Source organism: Dermacentor albipictus, unplaced genomic scaffold (assembly GCF_038994185.2).
Source record: "Dermacentor albipictus isolate Rhodes 1998 colony unplaced genomic scaffold, USDA_Dalb.pri_finalv2 scaffold_12, whole genome shotgun sequence".
Taxonomy (NCBI): Eukaryota; Metazoa; Arthropoda; class Arachnida; order Ixodida; family Ixodidae; genus Dermacentor; species Dermacentor albipictus.
Window position 1 is genome coordinate 5,370,249 of NW_027225566.1, and position 16,641 is coordinate 5,386,889.

At 48.8% G+C, this 16,641-nt stretch overlaps 1 protein-coding gene across 1 annotated transcript in view; it reads left to right on the forward strand.

Annotated features, from left to right (window-relative positions):
- Positions 1-16,641, forward strand: part of LOC135914172 (homeobox protein EMX2-like) — a 183,906-nt gene that overhangs the window by 12,931 nt on the left and 154,334 nt on the right. The window contains exon 2 of the mRNA XM_065446909.2: positions 640-1,548. Coding sequence (XP_065302981.1) covers positions 1,041-1,548 — 508 coding nt within the window. The 5' untranslated portion in view covers positions 640-1,040. The remainder of the gene's footprint in view (positions 1-639; positions 1,549-16,641) is intronic.

The window sequence follows — 16,641 nt, forward strand, 5'->3', positions numbered from 1 at the left end:
CAGTGAACACTGCCGCTTGCACTTGAAATCTAATGTTATTTCTTCATTAGCAATGACTCTAACACAGTACGACACCACTCTAGCTTTTGACGACTTATAACGCATGGCCTGGTAGTGTCAGAACTGAGTGATGGTAATACTAGCTACGTCAAAGGTAGACGGGGCTGCTGTCGGAGCTGGGTCGGGCCCCCTGCTTACCCACAGTCACTTGTTCCCGTCGCGCTGGAAGTGTCACATGTGTGACATGCGATGCATCCAATGAAAGGTGACATGCGGCTTCCTTCCGCACTCAGTGACGAAAGAAATTGCTTTTTTTTACTACTTCTTTCTCTAAGAATGCGACAAAGGTAGAAAATGTTTACAAAGACATCGCGAGAAGTTTGACAATCTGAACAGTGGTAACAAGGAGAAGGAGGCCACAGAGAGTAATTTGAGAGCACCGACGTCACGCTTCACTCGCTACCAGGGGCAGCAGTTGGGGGTGTCTCCGAACCAGCACGCTGCGTCCCTCGCGGTTCACGGCCAGAAGAGATGCGCATCGGATCTTGCATCGGGGGCTTCGCGAGCCGACCGATAGATGGCGGCAGGCAAGGCGTCTCTGCCTAAGCGGTGGCTCCCTTTCTTGCTCCCTCCTCTCAGGGAAGGCTGGCTCAAGGGGCGGTCCCTCGACGTGCCGTCCCTCCGGCAACGAAGCCCCTCCCCGTCCGGCCCCCCACCGGAACTCGCCGGCTAGAGCAGAGCGGATCGACCGCGCGAGCCGAGCTGTCGCTGCTGCCTCCCGCGTCGACCAACGACCGTGCAGCGGCTGCCGCGCGCGTGCGTGTCTGCGACGATGACGACCAAGTTGGCTCCGGTGCCGCCGTTCTGAGCCGCCACCCTCCCTCCGTCCACCCCTCCCTTGCCGGGGGACACTCCGGGCACACGTCGTCCGCCCGAAGCCGTCGAGCGTCGCCGGGAGAGCGAGTGCCTTGCTGGACGTGCGCGCCTGTGCTTCGGCTTCGATGCCGGCGGGCTGAGTGGCAGCAAGCCGGTAGCCAGGCATGGTTTCACCGCCGGAGACCATGATGCCTACAGCGGCCCCCAACAAGCCCAAGCTCGGCTTCTCCATCGAGTCGATCGTCGGCAAGGATGCGGTCGACGAGCGGCGAGCGGATGTCGCCGCTACCGCGCACCACCACCACCTACCGGACTCTCTGGCGGCCTCGGGTCCGCCGGACTCGCCACGGCCCCCCGCTGCGCCGCCGGTCACGGGCGGCGGCGTAGCCGTGCCCATGGCCACGTTCCCGCCTCTGGCGGCCGCTTACGCCGCGATGGTCGCCGAGCACCACCACCATCAACAGCAGCAGCAGCACCATCAGCTGTCCCGTGGCCCACCGCCATACCTGGGCTCGGCGTCGGCGCTCCAGCACCACCACCCTCCGCCACCCACCGCGCTGGGACACCTGGTGGGACCCGGTGGCCCCTTCATGGTGTCCCGGGACCCACAACCCCTCTATCCCTGGTTGCTGGCGGCCAGGCATTCGAGGCTCTTCGCGCACCGATTTGGAGGTGAGCGATCGGCATTGACCGAGCCGGGTCGAGTCATGTATATGCCCACAAAAACACCACAAGGCGTTCGCGATCGTCGAACGAAAACAACAGAAAATACAACAAAAAAAGGGGGGGGGGGAGTAGATCGAAAACGTTCATAGGAAATATTCATGCAGCGAGCCGTAGCAGCCTTGCGCTGCACTCCATTACCAAACGCGTCGGCGCACTGTCCTCACGTGTCGACGCGTCTGGTATACTATAGAAGACTATAGTCCTCTATTCCAGCGTCTACATAGGTTCATTTTCTTTCGCATAGGTTCACTTTTTCTTTCGCATAAGCGTATTCCTCACTCGCCTTGGTACCTCTCGTTTCTTCTTTGCCTTATTCCATGAGATAATTTCATGCGAGCCACAGGATCAACGCACTATGCCACTCTGCAGACGCCTGTGGTTTTCTCATTTCCTCCCTCCTCATTTTTGAAGCGTTTCAAGCCCACACAGCTACTGTGGCGGTTCAATTCAGAGCGCCCGGGCATTGTATACTGGTACTACGTGTTTCGTCATCGTCGTTCGCAACAAAACAGAGACCGCGACAGAAAAGAGCGATTCATTGCTTAATTCCTGGTTCACTTGAATATGCAAGAACATTGTTTCACAAATTCTCTTCCAATACTGCTGAGAGCAACAGGTATCACTTTTGCGACCGCTTTCTTTCTCTCCTTTTATTTATTTTTTAAATTTATTTCCGATTTAGCTGGCTGTCAGTGACATCACCGTATACGTACACCCTGTAACGCCGAACCGTTGCGATTTACAAGATTCGTATAGCCGCGCCTTTCTTTCGGTGGTTTTCCTCATATCGTGATCGCCAAGTGCCTTTTCTGTTTGTTTCTTTAACAGAGGCAAACGACATCAGGCTCGACGCTAAAATTCAGGCGTTAAGTTCACTTTCTTCTGCAGAGCTTCGCGCTTTTCCTTTGCTTGTTATTTTTTTTTTACTACATGCAGTCTCATATCGTGTTTTTGCTACGCCGCTTCAGGGCGAAGCCGCGTGCGGGTACACTGACGCTCGCTTTGTAGTTCGCGGTTGTGACGACCGACGCACTGTCACCAGCCTGTGCACGCTGTAGGTAGATGTAGGCTGCCGCCTACGAGCCTGCATCTCCCTACGCACGGCTCATTTGTGCATGGTCGCGCGAAATCTGCTGTAAGCCACAGTGAAACGTTGCACTGCGGGTTGCCGTTCCTTCTGGCGCCGTTAAATTGTTGGTGTATGTAGAAATCGCGAGATGCAAGAATTAAAAAAAAATAAAGAAATGAGGTGAATGATGAGGACGGAAGTTTACTGGCATACATATCTGCCGAAAGCGTAGACATAAACCTATGCGCTGAGGGCCATAACCTTTATTCCCACACACAAAAAAAGAAAAGATATTAGGAAGAATGAGACTTATAAACGGCTATACGAAAGTATACAACCCTACGTCGCACTCAATGGAACGTTTGAAATAAGGATGGTACTTATAGTATATGCATCCGCCGCACTATTTGCAGCGCGTCAAAGTGAATGTGTACTTCCTGCATTCTTTGACTGTTTCATTAAAGGTGAACAAAGTCATCGTCATATATTGCGACAAAAGTTAACCCAACCAGAGAAATTCGCTCGTCTTTCGCCGGCAGCTCCTAACAATAGCCGTTGTAGATGTGTCGACCACAATTAACCTGAACGACTCTGAACGCCAGCCAGCGTATGAAACATGGGCTGGCTGGCGAAAAAAGGAAAACCGACAAAGAACTGTTATGTGAATGAAAAAATAAACTGTAAGAAAATTATCCAGTACATATTTTACGTACTCATCTAACAGATGTAATCGTGTGCACATATGTGTGGCATGATATTATACAATCTTGGCTGTTTGACACTTTTTCTTTGTTTTGCAATATAATCTCAAACTTCTGCTTAGCTGCGTACTTTGGTTACGAGAGACACTCAAAAACTTCGTCAGACCCGTGCGTTGGAGCACCCGCAAGTGCAATCCGTATTGTCAAGTGGCAAAAGCGTCTGTATACATACAAAATATCGCGGCTTCGATCTTTCCCTCTCACGAGGTGCGCGCTTCACTATAAGGACGCGGCGGAAATCGATCATCCTCTGTTTGACTCCCCTTTCTATAGCGTAACCGCTCTGGTTTACATCCGTGACCGGATAACAACGACTGCAACTATTTATTACGCGCGCGTTCATTTCGGTAAACACAATGTAGGTTTGCGGCATCGCTAGGAAAGCAAACATCATGCAGAGCTACTATCTGTACCCGGATAGATATTATCCATGGGTATAGATAGTATCGTCTCGCCTTCGAAAAATTCTTCGTCGTCACGCTTGTTTTATTCGCGTCTATACCCTCCATCAAATGTCATCGCAAGCGGTGAATTGGGTCGGGGCCTATAAAACTCGGGCGTCTTCAACCCATGGCTTATAATCCCAAAGGGCTGAACAATTCCATTTTATCGCTATGTTGTGGTCGACGATTTCTCATTAGGTACCCTTTGTTTTGCAGCCCCCGTACAACGCGAGCCGCTTGCTTTCCTTCGTGAAATCGTCGGCGAAGTTTAAACACTCGTCAACCTGCACGTTCAGCCACCTGCGAGTGCGGTAAACTGCACGATGCGAAAACTGATACACAAGAAGCCGGGTCGTGCGCATCTCTGCGTCGTTCTGTTCTTTTTTCGCCGCATTCTCCCACGGAGTGTATGACGCCTCGCGAAGCGGCGCTGTTGCTCGCAAACCTCGTTGCGCGGACGCGCCCGCGTGTGCGTTGTCCGTGAAGCCCTGCTGCGAGCGGTGCATTGTCATTCTATCCGTTACCAAGCGATGCGACTTTGTAAGCAAAGCATGTAACGATTAGTGTTACATGTATCTGTACACAATACGGCTGTGCCGGTGGTGAGCGCTTGCTCGGCGGAAACTGCTTGGTGTTCAAGTTTTTGGAAATTTGTAACACTCTTACAAATTTCGTTTGTTACAATATTCGTGACTTACGTGAACACTCGGTATCTTATAATTTCGTTGAATATTCTCGGAATATCTTAGAATTAGTGTGGCGCAATCACGAAGAGGAACTCAGCAGGTCTTTAACTACATATACCCAGTTGACATTGCACTTTTCGCATACATTTGTGTGCGAAATAAATATACGCGTATATGTACTTTTTTTTTCGCACTCTCGTGACCTGTCAGACTGCCACATGAATGTTACTTGAGGTCTATCCTGGAGTACTGAAACAGTTGTGGCGGTTTTATTAACTATTTCCTCCCGTATCTATATTCCACGAGGCAGTCTTTCCTGCTCCTCTGTTTATTCGTAACTACACGCGCAGTTGATTCTCCCTGCAGCGAAGCGGATGGAGATTTCATCACAGATATTTTTTTTCTCAAACGAAACAAATCCGTTAAAAAAGCTATCACTCCGCATGCAGGCATGCATTGCGGCAACCTACGCAAAAGATGCAGCCGTTGCCGCGTGGGCCTTGTGCACCGCACTGCAGGATGCATATACCATATGTGTAAACAGCCGACTAAAATAGGGCGCTTTGCTGCGTCTTGCGTAGCAACGACATTATTCGAAACATTTGCAAGACGACTTGAGTCGTGCTGGAAGCCTTCATACAGCGAACGGTGCACGTCCCCTCATCCTATAGCCTGTCACTGTGGCATATAGGACCTCTGGGGCACAATGCACCGATTTATGTTCCAGTAATTTTCAACGGCGAGGTCAGCCTCCGCGCAACCAGCTTGCTTGCTGCCATCGTGTGGGTAGGTATAACATCCTCAGCAGCAATTGAAAGGCAAAAAATAAACGCAAATTTCGGCGCCTCTTATGCTTGATCACACCAGAGTGCGATATGGTACAATCGCGCCGAAGTCGGTTTCTGAAGATCACGGGCTCGCAAAGCCATGTGATGGAGCCCGATTATAGTGCCACAAACCCTGCCGTATGTGTGCACGCACAAAAGACCTGTAGCAGTCGATTTTGACGTGCATGCTCGTGTTTTAGTATATGACGAAGATGCATGATCGAACGATCGGCGCTCAGTGAATCTCTTCGTTGTGTAGCGCCTCCCCGCGAGCATCAGAGAGCGCAAAAAACGTGTTTCAGGCAACATTGCGCTGCCAATGAAACAATATATATATATATATATATATATATATATATATATATATATATATATATATATATATATATATATATATATGAGGAAATACTCGCATCACTGGTTAAGAACTCCGTGACATTGTCACTCTGGCGGAGGGGCTACGCTCGGTAGCAACGAAAAGGTGCACAAAGCGCGTTCGAGTTTGGCGTGTGGGGGGATTTCGACACATCTCACGCTTTAGTGTTTATAGTTCTAATGTGCGCGCACCGTTTGTGTGTAGCGTGCAGCGCTAGGCTTCACAGCGACGTTTCATTAAGCCTTGTACTGCTCTAGCAGGCCGAATGCGGCTTTTGCCCAAGACGTGGCGTTGCTACATACCGCGGCGTGCGCGCGGAAATCCTTATGCGTTATAAGGAAGAAGAAGAAAAAGAACTTGACGAACTATACAAATGTTGCGCATTATACCACCGTTTCGGGTTCTATATATACTCAATACTTGTCGTGCCGTTTTGCCTTGAGGGAAGTCATGTTGCGTGGCAATGTTGCCGAAGTGCACTTGTTTTCTTTTGTTGCCTGCATTGCGATAGCTTTGCTATGACTTTAAAGCAACTATCACTGCGACTACATTTAGAAGCATCTCTGTGAAGGCATAATTGTTCGCTTAATAATTAACTGGAACTGGATTCCTCGCAATCGGTGAAATAAATAGGAGAATAACTTGTTTGACGTAGAAGGGTTGGCGCGAAGGTAACAAGCCCTCTATAGTCTGCTCTGAGGGAAGGAGAAAGAAAGAGGGGCACGAGGAGGGATGAGGAGGATACACAAGCAGGTAAATAACTCTGTCAGGTTGCCCTGCCCATGGAAGTAATGTAGCAAAGCAAACTACGTTATATACGCGCCCACCTGTGTGCTGTTCTGGGAATATTTCTTTTTGCTTTTCTTTTTCTTCTAAGATCACGCGTTTGTACACGTCATCGCGGGAACCATGAAGTCAGCAAGCGGGCACTGCGTGCTTCTTGAAGCGCTGTATGGTGTGCAGTGTGCGCCTGTATCCAATATGCAAAGGTACTCCATGTTCCGACGCACAAAGCTCTATGGCGCAAATCGTTGTCTGCTACACACATAATAGCGAAGGAGTCGCGCTCACTGCATGAATCCTTGCTTGTGGGTAGCGCTACAAACATGCATGTGGCTACGTGCACTTGTTCTCCTCGTGCGCTCTTCCTCGATCGCGCATTATCCCTGGCTGCTATAAGTAATAAGTGGTTGCTTATTAAACTATGTAAGGAGTACGAAAGAAGTAAATATCCGCTGACTGCATGGTGTAATGTCTAGCTGAAGGAAGACGGCGGCGAGCAGAATTGGGTGCAAGATGCAGCGAGAGAGGATAGCTGAAGGATATTATATAGAAAAATCTGCTCTACCCGCCGAGGTGGTTTAGTGGCTAAAGCCGCAAAGCAGCATACGGTGTTGCGCTGCTAATCGCGAGTTCGCGCGATCTAATCCCGGCCGCGGCGGATGCATTTCTATGAGGGCGAAACGCAAAGAAAAAACGCCCGTGGCCCGTGCAAAGGGGGCACGTTAAAGATCCCTTGGTGGTCACAATTAATCCGTAGTCCCCCTCTACGGCGTGCCGCATAATCAAATCGTGGGTTTGGCACGCAAAACCCCAGAATTCAGTTCAATTCAAAAGCTGTTCACATTCGATACACAGGGATTGTGGGCAGGCCACATGGGTCACCATGGTTCACCTGTTTCGTACGGCACATGTGGTGGCGCACACGCACGCCGTCACTGAAGCCAGCGAACACTTGCCGGTATTCGCAAGCACGCCTTCCATAGGATCCCCCTTCACTGTCCTGTTTTCCCGTCACGAATGTGCGCTCCTTTTGTAGCATCGGTTAGTGCGCTTCCACGAACGCAGGTGGAGCCACAGTCATGTTTTGTTTGCGACAACGTTAGGCTCGGGAAGAAATTACAGTAAGGGTGTTGCAATACCTTGCGCTTCCGCAGCAATGCATAACCAGTGGCACCACGTGGTCGGTCTTTGCAGCTGGTCACAAAGTGAACAGGCGCAAGACGCTTTCTTCATTGTCTAAAGCTGCTGACGCGCGGACGTGAATGAGAGGGGCGAAATAGCACCTTTGCTTCGGAATATAAATAGGCTTTTCTTGAACATTGCGTTAGCTGTTCACGCTAAATGCCTGGCGTGAGCTGCAGATGTAGAATTGCCATACGCAATGAGATTACCATATTTACGTTAGGTTTGAAGAGATCATCTCAATAATTAATCAGCTCCATAATTAATTTCGGAATCTCAGTGGCGCAGTGCATTATGTTCTGTATAAGGAATTACCTTATACACCTGTTACCTTATATACCTTATTATATAAGTGTTTCACAGCTAAAATATTTCTTACACCTGAACTTAGCCCGAATGGATACGTACGTCATTATAACAATGGAGATTTAGCAATACTCCGCTAGTCGGCTACCACTGCAATGCTATAATTCAGCCCAACAAAAAGCTTCGTCCTAAGAGGCACGTCTGCTGCTCGATACGTGAAGGCAATGCAGAGCGCGCCGCTACCTTTGTTTACGTTTGTGCATAGCGCGAGAAGAGTATTTCTCGCTCGCACGCAAGATATAATCGCGAAGACTTGGGCGTCGCGTTGCGAGACAAGCTCCTGCTCGTCTCGTATGCAAGCACAATGAGCCAAAGGGGCTGCAAAGTTTCTGTCAACTCCGCCATCTGCCCCCAGCAGATGCCGGAGCGGCTCAGTTACGGCGCCCATGGACTTTCAAGAGGCGTCCTTCACGCATGCAAGAACTTCACAAGTCAGCAACTGTTGCGAACCGAGCGAAGCACAAAACGCGGCAAGGTTGCAAGTGCGCAACCGGAACAGGGCCCGTTTGCGCAACAACTTCGCTTACGTAAAGGGCGTCCACTATTCATCGCCGCGGGGCGGGTCTCGTAATCATGCCGATCGCGAGTGGAGTTCGCACCCGAGCGGTGTCGGCTGTAGCGCGGAAATGCTCTTGCGTAAGAACTATTTTTTTACCAAAGCTGGGCTCAAATCCGCCCCCTTCCATTTGATGTACCCTCATTAGCGAACGCTGAGGGTTGCGAATAATTGTTTCAGCGAACACTTTCAAACATGTGTGAACATCGCCTGTGACCGATAGCACAGTTCTAGTCCTGTGGCAGATAGCACGATTATATAGTCTTCGAGCTGGTCTACTCAAAGAGGCGGATATTACGTCCGCAAAAAAAGTTGAAATGCATAGTCCGTTTGTTAGAACAATCACTAATAAAGGTTTTTAAGCTAATTACCTCAGGGCACATATTGTAATTTACAAATTTTAGCGGGTGTAACTGCAAGGCATATCCACTTGAAAAAGAATTGTGTGGATGATACCATCAACTTGGGTCAAACTTGCGGTAAAAATGGGCTATCGTTCCACTTATTTTCTTAACAAAACGTCGTTTTATCCATTGGAGCACAAAAGTAATTGGAACGCCTATGCATTTCTCCGCCAAGTTCGGCAATGGATGCCTCGAAACTCGTGTAATACCGAGAATTGGTTCCAAGTGGATCCATCCGCCTTGCGAACTCCACGACTATAATTTGTAAATTGCAATATGTGCCATAAAGTAATTAGTTAAGAACTTGATTAGTGAATTCTTGCAAATTAGTCCATTATGCATTTGAATCTTTTGTGCAAATAATGTCCGCCTCTTCGTGTGACCAGCCCAGGGACCAGAATTCTGCTATCTGCCAGAGGCAATTAAAAAAAAAAAAACTTTTGAAAGTGTTCATTGAAACACCTGGTATACCTATGGATGATTCTGCACCTTCGGAGTTTATTTTAAGTTAAGACGGGGTGCTTGTTCTTGCAGTACACGGATACTGGCTGAAAAGAAAAAGAAAAAAAAAGGGAAATGTCAGAAAACGCGATACGACGAAGTAACAATACTCGCGTGAGCTAAGTTTAGTAAAGATGAAAGCGAACAATAATTGAATTGTAAAAATGATATGAAGTTACTTTTATTGATTTTTGAAATTTTTTATAATAAGGAGTCATTGGTTTTTCTGTGGGGTAATTTCTACAGTTTACCACTTCCCCTTGAACTCTAACTTTGCCATGTTCCACTGGCTATGATATAATTAGGGTCATAGGTCATTGTTTGTCAGAATTTTTCCTTAGTGTACAAAAGCGCTCGATATATGCCTATTGTTCTGTACACCGTATTTTCACACGCTATTCTTGCGCAGAGAAAAACGGCTTTGTGAATCCGGGCGTTTGCAGAGCGCTTCGTTTGCAAGAAGGGGTTGCGACTGCACGGCCGGTGGGTGCTTCAGCCATGATTACATTATGCGCAATTGTGACGATCGGCTATAGAGCAAACTTTGGGCGTTTTACTAGGGTGCATTAGCTTGCCCAGCGTTCCGGTAAACGCGGGCGGACTGGGCGTTTTTGCCGCATATGGGCAGGAGGCGTAAACGTGAGCGGCTTGACAGATGTCGTCACCTCGTGGGGCACAGCTGAACCACACACACGCGGACCTAACATAGCAACAACCAAGTTTAAGTGTATGCACTTCACTGCTGCTGTAAATTTTCGGCAGCGGCAAATCGACAAATTACGCCTCTGCGAAAATTTAGACCGGCAACGAAAAAGAATACCCTTGGTTACGGCAACCACCAGGTGGCTGCCCAGCTTTGGCCGCTCATATTTACGCCCTTCCGGTAAAACGCCCAGTCCGCCTGCGTTAACCGGAGTATGGGACAAGCTAAAACGCTCCACTGACGCCGATGCACTTAACTCGCATAACCGCGAGTTGTGCTTCTGCTGGCTTTATTAGGTATACAAAGGGAGATTGCGACAGGCGATAACTGACGCTTCTTCATTTGGGGCTAAATTCAGAAGGGTTTTCATTCGGAAGTGCTGTTTTTCATTGGCTGATCGCCTTCGCTAATAATATGTCCTACATCATTATTGGCTGGCACGAACTCTTTCAGCGTAAGAACGTTTTGTGAATTCGGGCCTTGATTCTCTGATAACTGGAAATGTACGGGGAATTATTCGCATACGAAAGCGGCCAGCTATCAGACAGTTTTTAGCCCGTCCGCGTTTCCGTGTCAGTGGTACGGTATAGCATAGTATAACACGGTATAGCACGGTATGGCACGTACTACACCGTACGGTTGACTCTCTCCTGCTCTGTTGTCCAGCATACGGGAAGATTTGCTGTCTACGACCACGCGCTTTTCCTTTTCCGTGCGGTAATGCGGCATAGCTAAGTCTACGTAATACGGAAAACGTGTACTGGATTATGGCAATATATGCATGAAGATATATTTCCTCAGTCTAGGAACACTCTAGCCAAAGCGCCTACGAACAAACTCGCACGCAGGGGCGCACAGCACACACAAACGCATACATGCCCCACCAACCCTCGGTCTCGCCGATGGGCTCTAGCGAGCTGCGGAACACCCAGCGGTCACAGCCCACTGGGCGGCGGCGGGCAATTACACGACGGACGCGCGCCCAGAGCCTCGTCGCGCTGGTCTCGCGCATATTTCGGCTGCGCGTAAACCGACGCGAGCAGGCTCTCATTGCTTTGTTCTCGTCGCCCTCTTCCCCTGGAATTGGGCGCTTTTTCTGACTCGCGTGTCAGTCGCGTTCTTCTGGCTCCGCCTACCGGTCGTCGTCCGTGCCCACCGAAGCCCCTCCGAAGTGACCGCGTTTTTTCAAGCATTACCAATTAGCAATGATTCGCACGCAGAGTTCTCGCGATACGCGAGGGAAGGGTCGTGCCTCGGGGTGTTCGCTCTCGTGCTTATTGCGAGCCGGCGATAACGGCGGTGCATTGGGCGGCTCGAGCGCTGCGAGCAGCGGAGCTGCAAAATGTGCGGCCACCGCCCGACCGCGCTTGTCACGTACAGGTAAATGCGAGCGAAGAAAAAAAAAATGACCCGATTATTGCTGTTGTTATTTCAGTCAGAGAGAGCAAAAGGGTGAGGCATACTGCCCTGATTGTTACTTTATATTGACACATTAGTGAGGGCCTATTCATTGACTCGTTTGTTTATTTGATGGTAAACTGTTGTCACTGGCTTTTTGTATGCCATTTAACTGTAGCATGTAGAAACCGAAATTGCATGAAGAGCGCAGTTTTCTTTCTTTTTTTACAAGGTTGCGAAACCAGGCTGCATTTCCAGAATGCGTACGGATTTTTGCACGAGGAAGGTTCCTAGCTACATTGCTGCCAAGCACGCAAACACTTCTACGGAAGTATATACGCATTCCGGCACAAGCGCAGCGGCTGTTTGCTATAGGACTAAACCGTCGCAATTACATCTCTCGTCTCTTGTCGTCCTCATCAAGAGCGGGTTCTTCGGGGCATTTACCTGCGCATGCACGAAAAGCGATGACAATCAAACGGCACGCAGCTGGCTCACAGTAGGCTGCGGCTTGTCGATGGTCTTGCCTTGTGAGAAAAAAAAAAAGAGGTCAAAATGCAAAGTATCCAGTTGAAGGCATCCTTTAAAGCTGAAGTAAAATGAACGAAAAAAAAAGAGTGAGAGAGTACATTACAGTTTACATTAGTTCCTTTGCATACTTTGCTTTGAGAAGTGCATTGACATACACACCGTTGTGATCTTGGCTTTTGCCACATGGCGCCGTTGCCGGAGCTCATTACTCTTTGAACTGGAAGTTTTTAAAGGGAGTCTGTAGCTTTAATTAACTGCCTGGCTTCGTATATATCGCAGAGTGTCTGGATGTGTTCACGTTTAATTCCATCTTGTCTTGTTTTGTTTTGACCGCGAGCTATAGTTCATAGCAAATAAAAAAGAGTCCATTCTCTTTCATCACTCTGATACATGTGCACATCGTATAGTGATGAGCGATTATATTATTGGCTCATAAGCTTCTTCGTCAAGCTATCGCATACGCTATTCTCCTCAATTTCAAGCACAAGGACAGTCTTTGTCCAACACATTGAGGAAACTAGATGATCGTCCTCTGAGTGAACAGACCATATTAGAGCACCGTCCCGACCGATCATCGGCTCACAAGGCAGTGAAGGCACTTTTGTGTTTTCTCAGAACTTCTGGTTGGCTCGAGCGACTTTAACTAAAGTGCTGTCCGTACACGTATCGACACATTCTCTCTCCCTTCTTTCTCTTCCCCTTCTCCCATCCCCCAGTGTAGGGTAGCCAACCAGACTATTGACTGGTTAACATCCCTGCCTTCCTGAATTCTCTCTCTCTCTCTATCGCATACGCCGTAAATTCAGGGTACAAGAAATCGTGGCTTTCTTTGTCATTTGTGGAATGTGTTCATCTCGCAGGTTCGATATGTAGCCGTATGTCCCTGACGACGCAATACAAGGACACGCGCTTGCTAAGACTTTGGTTCGTAGTTGAGGGAAGCAAAGTGGTTGAAGTGACTGCCGGAGCTGTGCGCAGGCTCAGCTTCCGGATGCTGAAGTTCACCGCGTCAAAGGCACTGCGCACACGGAACCCGGCCGCCACAAAGGACTGAAAAAACACGTGCACTGAATCACGTTTCTTTACGGTTCGTCTTGTCTCACTTTGCTTTGTGGCTTCTTCCATATTCGCTGTCTTCCGCGGATACGTTGCAACTCGCTCTATTTGCTATTCTTCTATATGTCCTCGTTGATATCCGCCTGGTTTATCCTACTATACCTAGTACAGTATGTAATTTGACTGTGCGTTCGAGGTCGCAGCGAGTAATGTATCAGACAGAAAGTGCGTGGGGTTGGCGCAAATCATGTTCACCGTGCACTCAGCCGAGGTTCACATATGTTCACATATGCAAATAAAAGTTCTCGCAACGAAAAATTGCGACGAAAAAGAAAAAAAAAATACCCATACAGAAGGCCTCGCACCCGCGCGAGAGGTGCAGGCACAGCCGAGTATCTCGCCGTGTTCACCGCTGTATGTTATATACGCACACCGAGCGAGGCTTCGAGCCGAGGCTGGTTGAGGCGGTATAAGCAATGGCGCACAGCTGTTTCCTCATTGCGCCGCGGGTCCGGTGGAAGATATGTACATACATGCAGGAATCGGCACTGCCGACGCGTCGCACCCGCGCTTTGATGAGGGTCGCATTCCCACTTTCGTGTGCCCTCCCGCTTTTTGTATCTCGTTTAGTTTCGCCAGTGTGCGCTGTCTCCGTGCCTGCGTTTTTGCGCGTTCTGTTTAATGGAGGACTACCTCGACGTATATAGAGGTAGCGAACGCGAGTTGCTTGCCGCGCTCGCGTTGGCGCGAACGGAAGCGCGCGAGCCCGCGCAACATTTACTGCTCTTTCAGTGACGTCCTGAGCTTCATTAGATCTGTCATCGGCTGTAAACGGAAACAAAAGCATCGAACGCAGAAACAAAGCACTGTGCAGCTCAAATGAGCGGGCGTGTTCGTGTTTTGTCATTATTATTTTTATTTTTTGGTATCACCTGCTGTTCCCCTACCGTGTGATCGTATATACCTTTCCGTACAGTCGACACTTTGCGTCACCCTTGCGGTTCCCATATACCAACGCAGCTTTCAGTGGGCTTTTTTTTTCAAATTGTTCCGTTTCTCTGCCGCTCCTGTGCTATACGTTGCTGCGCGAATAGCAAACCGCATTTGCCAAGGCTTGCCGGAGTCCATAGATCAAGGTGATGTTGCCGGGGGACCGGAAGCGCGTCAATACCGTTTAGCCAACCAAAAGCACGAAATGAGTAAATAATTGGAGCCGTACAAGCCAAGCTTTTTCGTTTGTGCATGTTTTTGCGTCATTGGCCAGTGCCTTCGGGTTTTACCTCGCTACACCTGTCACGACTATAGTTACATAGAATCGCAATGCGCACGTAGCTCTCAATCCAGTACAAATCATTTACGTTAATTATCTGAAACAATCTTCCAATGGTTTCTCGGTGCTAAAAGCTGCGGTCTGCAGCTTGCCAGAGGCCTGCAAGTCAGACAGACAAGTAACAAAGCTTTATTTACATCGTGGCACCCATATGGTAGTCATGCAACTTTGATGTACATAATTCTCAATGTGAGCGATAAAGCTCGAGATAACCAAAACATTAGATAATATAGCAACATATAACTGAGCACTAAATAATGTCGACACAGTATTTTGAACAAATCATCAAAATAAATCGGACTGAAACAATGTCACAAGCAAAGCAAAACATTGACAATTGAGTTAAAAAAGCATGTTCCACTATTATACACGTTACCTGAAAGAAAGCTAAAAACATGCAATGTATAATCAGTATTAAAGCTAGCAAACTATATAAAGCAAGGCGATAACCGCCGTTGCGCGTGTCACGGTATTCTGGGAGTTTCTGTTCAGAATCATCATCTTCTCCTCAAGACAAAGAACACCCGCAGGAATGGAAGATGGCGTCCCGTGTGTGTAACTGGGCCGTTTGGAAAAGTATAGTCGTGGCTCACGGTGGCTGAAGAGATCTTGTTTTTTCACAGCGGACGTTGGGGTATGTGCAGTTCGGCAAACAAAGGTTATGACAGGGAAGCAGATTTGACGAATATCCGAACAGACCTAGGATATCGAGATGTCGCTCGCAGTGGAAGGCGAAAGGACGCAAGAAACAATTTTGACAAGAAAGCAAAAACAAAAGAGAAGCAAACTTATCAGCAATCGCGTGACCCTTAGAAGAATGGCTCGTCGCTGAACATGTACGCAGATGAATTGTGTGAATGCCATATCTACTGGTTCGCACAGAATACGGCATACTAAGGGCGCGCACATTTCGCGGACGTGGCCAAATACCTCTATTCATGTCGGCAAATTTGGGTAATGTATAATAAATAAAACCTAGTTCGCATTCTTTGCAACGCTTAGGGCTCGCATTCCGTACCGCCAGATCTCGGCAATTGATGCCCCCGCGTAGAAAGACTTGATTATTAGAGATCAAGCGGGGTATCACTGGCCATACTTAAACAACATTACCTACGTGTGTGCAAGAAGGCTCCCTATACTACCGCGTGCAGTCAGTGACTATATATATACTCGCGTTGTATCGGTGCCGTCAATACTTGACACCACACCTATGGGCGTCTTGCGCTGGAGATTGAGGTATAGTAGCGGCGCCTGGTGGCGGCGCGGGAAACGACATCTGGGTCGTATTGAGCCCTGGCTGTGGCGAAGCACGTTTCTAGGCCGAGTTTTGCGTCGATTCGCACTTTTTTCTGCCCTGTTGAGGGAGCGAAAAGGCTCGTCACTTCTCACAGACCACGCCAACCACGCTGAGAGCTCGCCGCAGCCTATAGTTTAACGAAAACGGACTCTCCGTGTGCCGTGGAACGTAATGCTAGGAGCAGAAGGAATCGGTGACGCCGATCCGGAAAGACTTAGCCCAGCCTCGAAAAGGCGTCACCGTCATTACTTCTGCGTCGTGGGCTGCCATGAACAAGAAGGCCTGAATCCCAACATCATATTCTGGCGTTTTCCTTCAAGGCCTCACGAAGTGGAGCGTCGGGCGCGCTGCATAGCTGCAGTTCGTAGCGCTGAGTAAGCGAAACTTCGCGCCATGCTGACTGCTTCGCCTGTCTTGAAGCTTGAAGCTTACTTGATTACCTGCGTTCTAATGTTCGGTCTTTTGCACCTACAGTCCCGACAGCAGACCGACATAGCAGCAGGCATGGCTGGTAATTCACGATTCGAGACCCGGCCACAGCGACAATTAACAATTCGACCGATGCGAAGTGGTGAAGTGTGTGTGTGCAAATGAGCATAAATGGTCGGGCTCATTCGATGACAATTCACTACTCCACTACGAGCAGCACAGGTTAAGAGAGTTAAATGCGCTCATCCTTGATCTCAAGCCAGCACGTTGAGGCAACGCAGCAAGGCAGTATTGATTGCAGCACATCGATGTTCGAGCGCTGTCATTAAAACCTACATCAA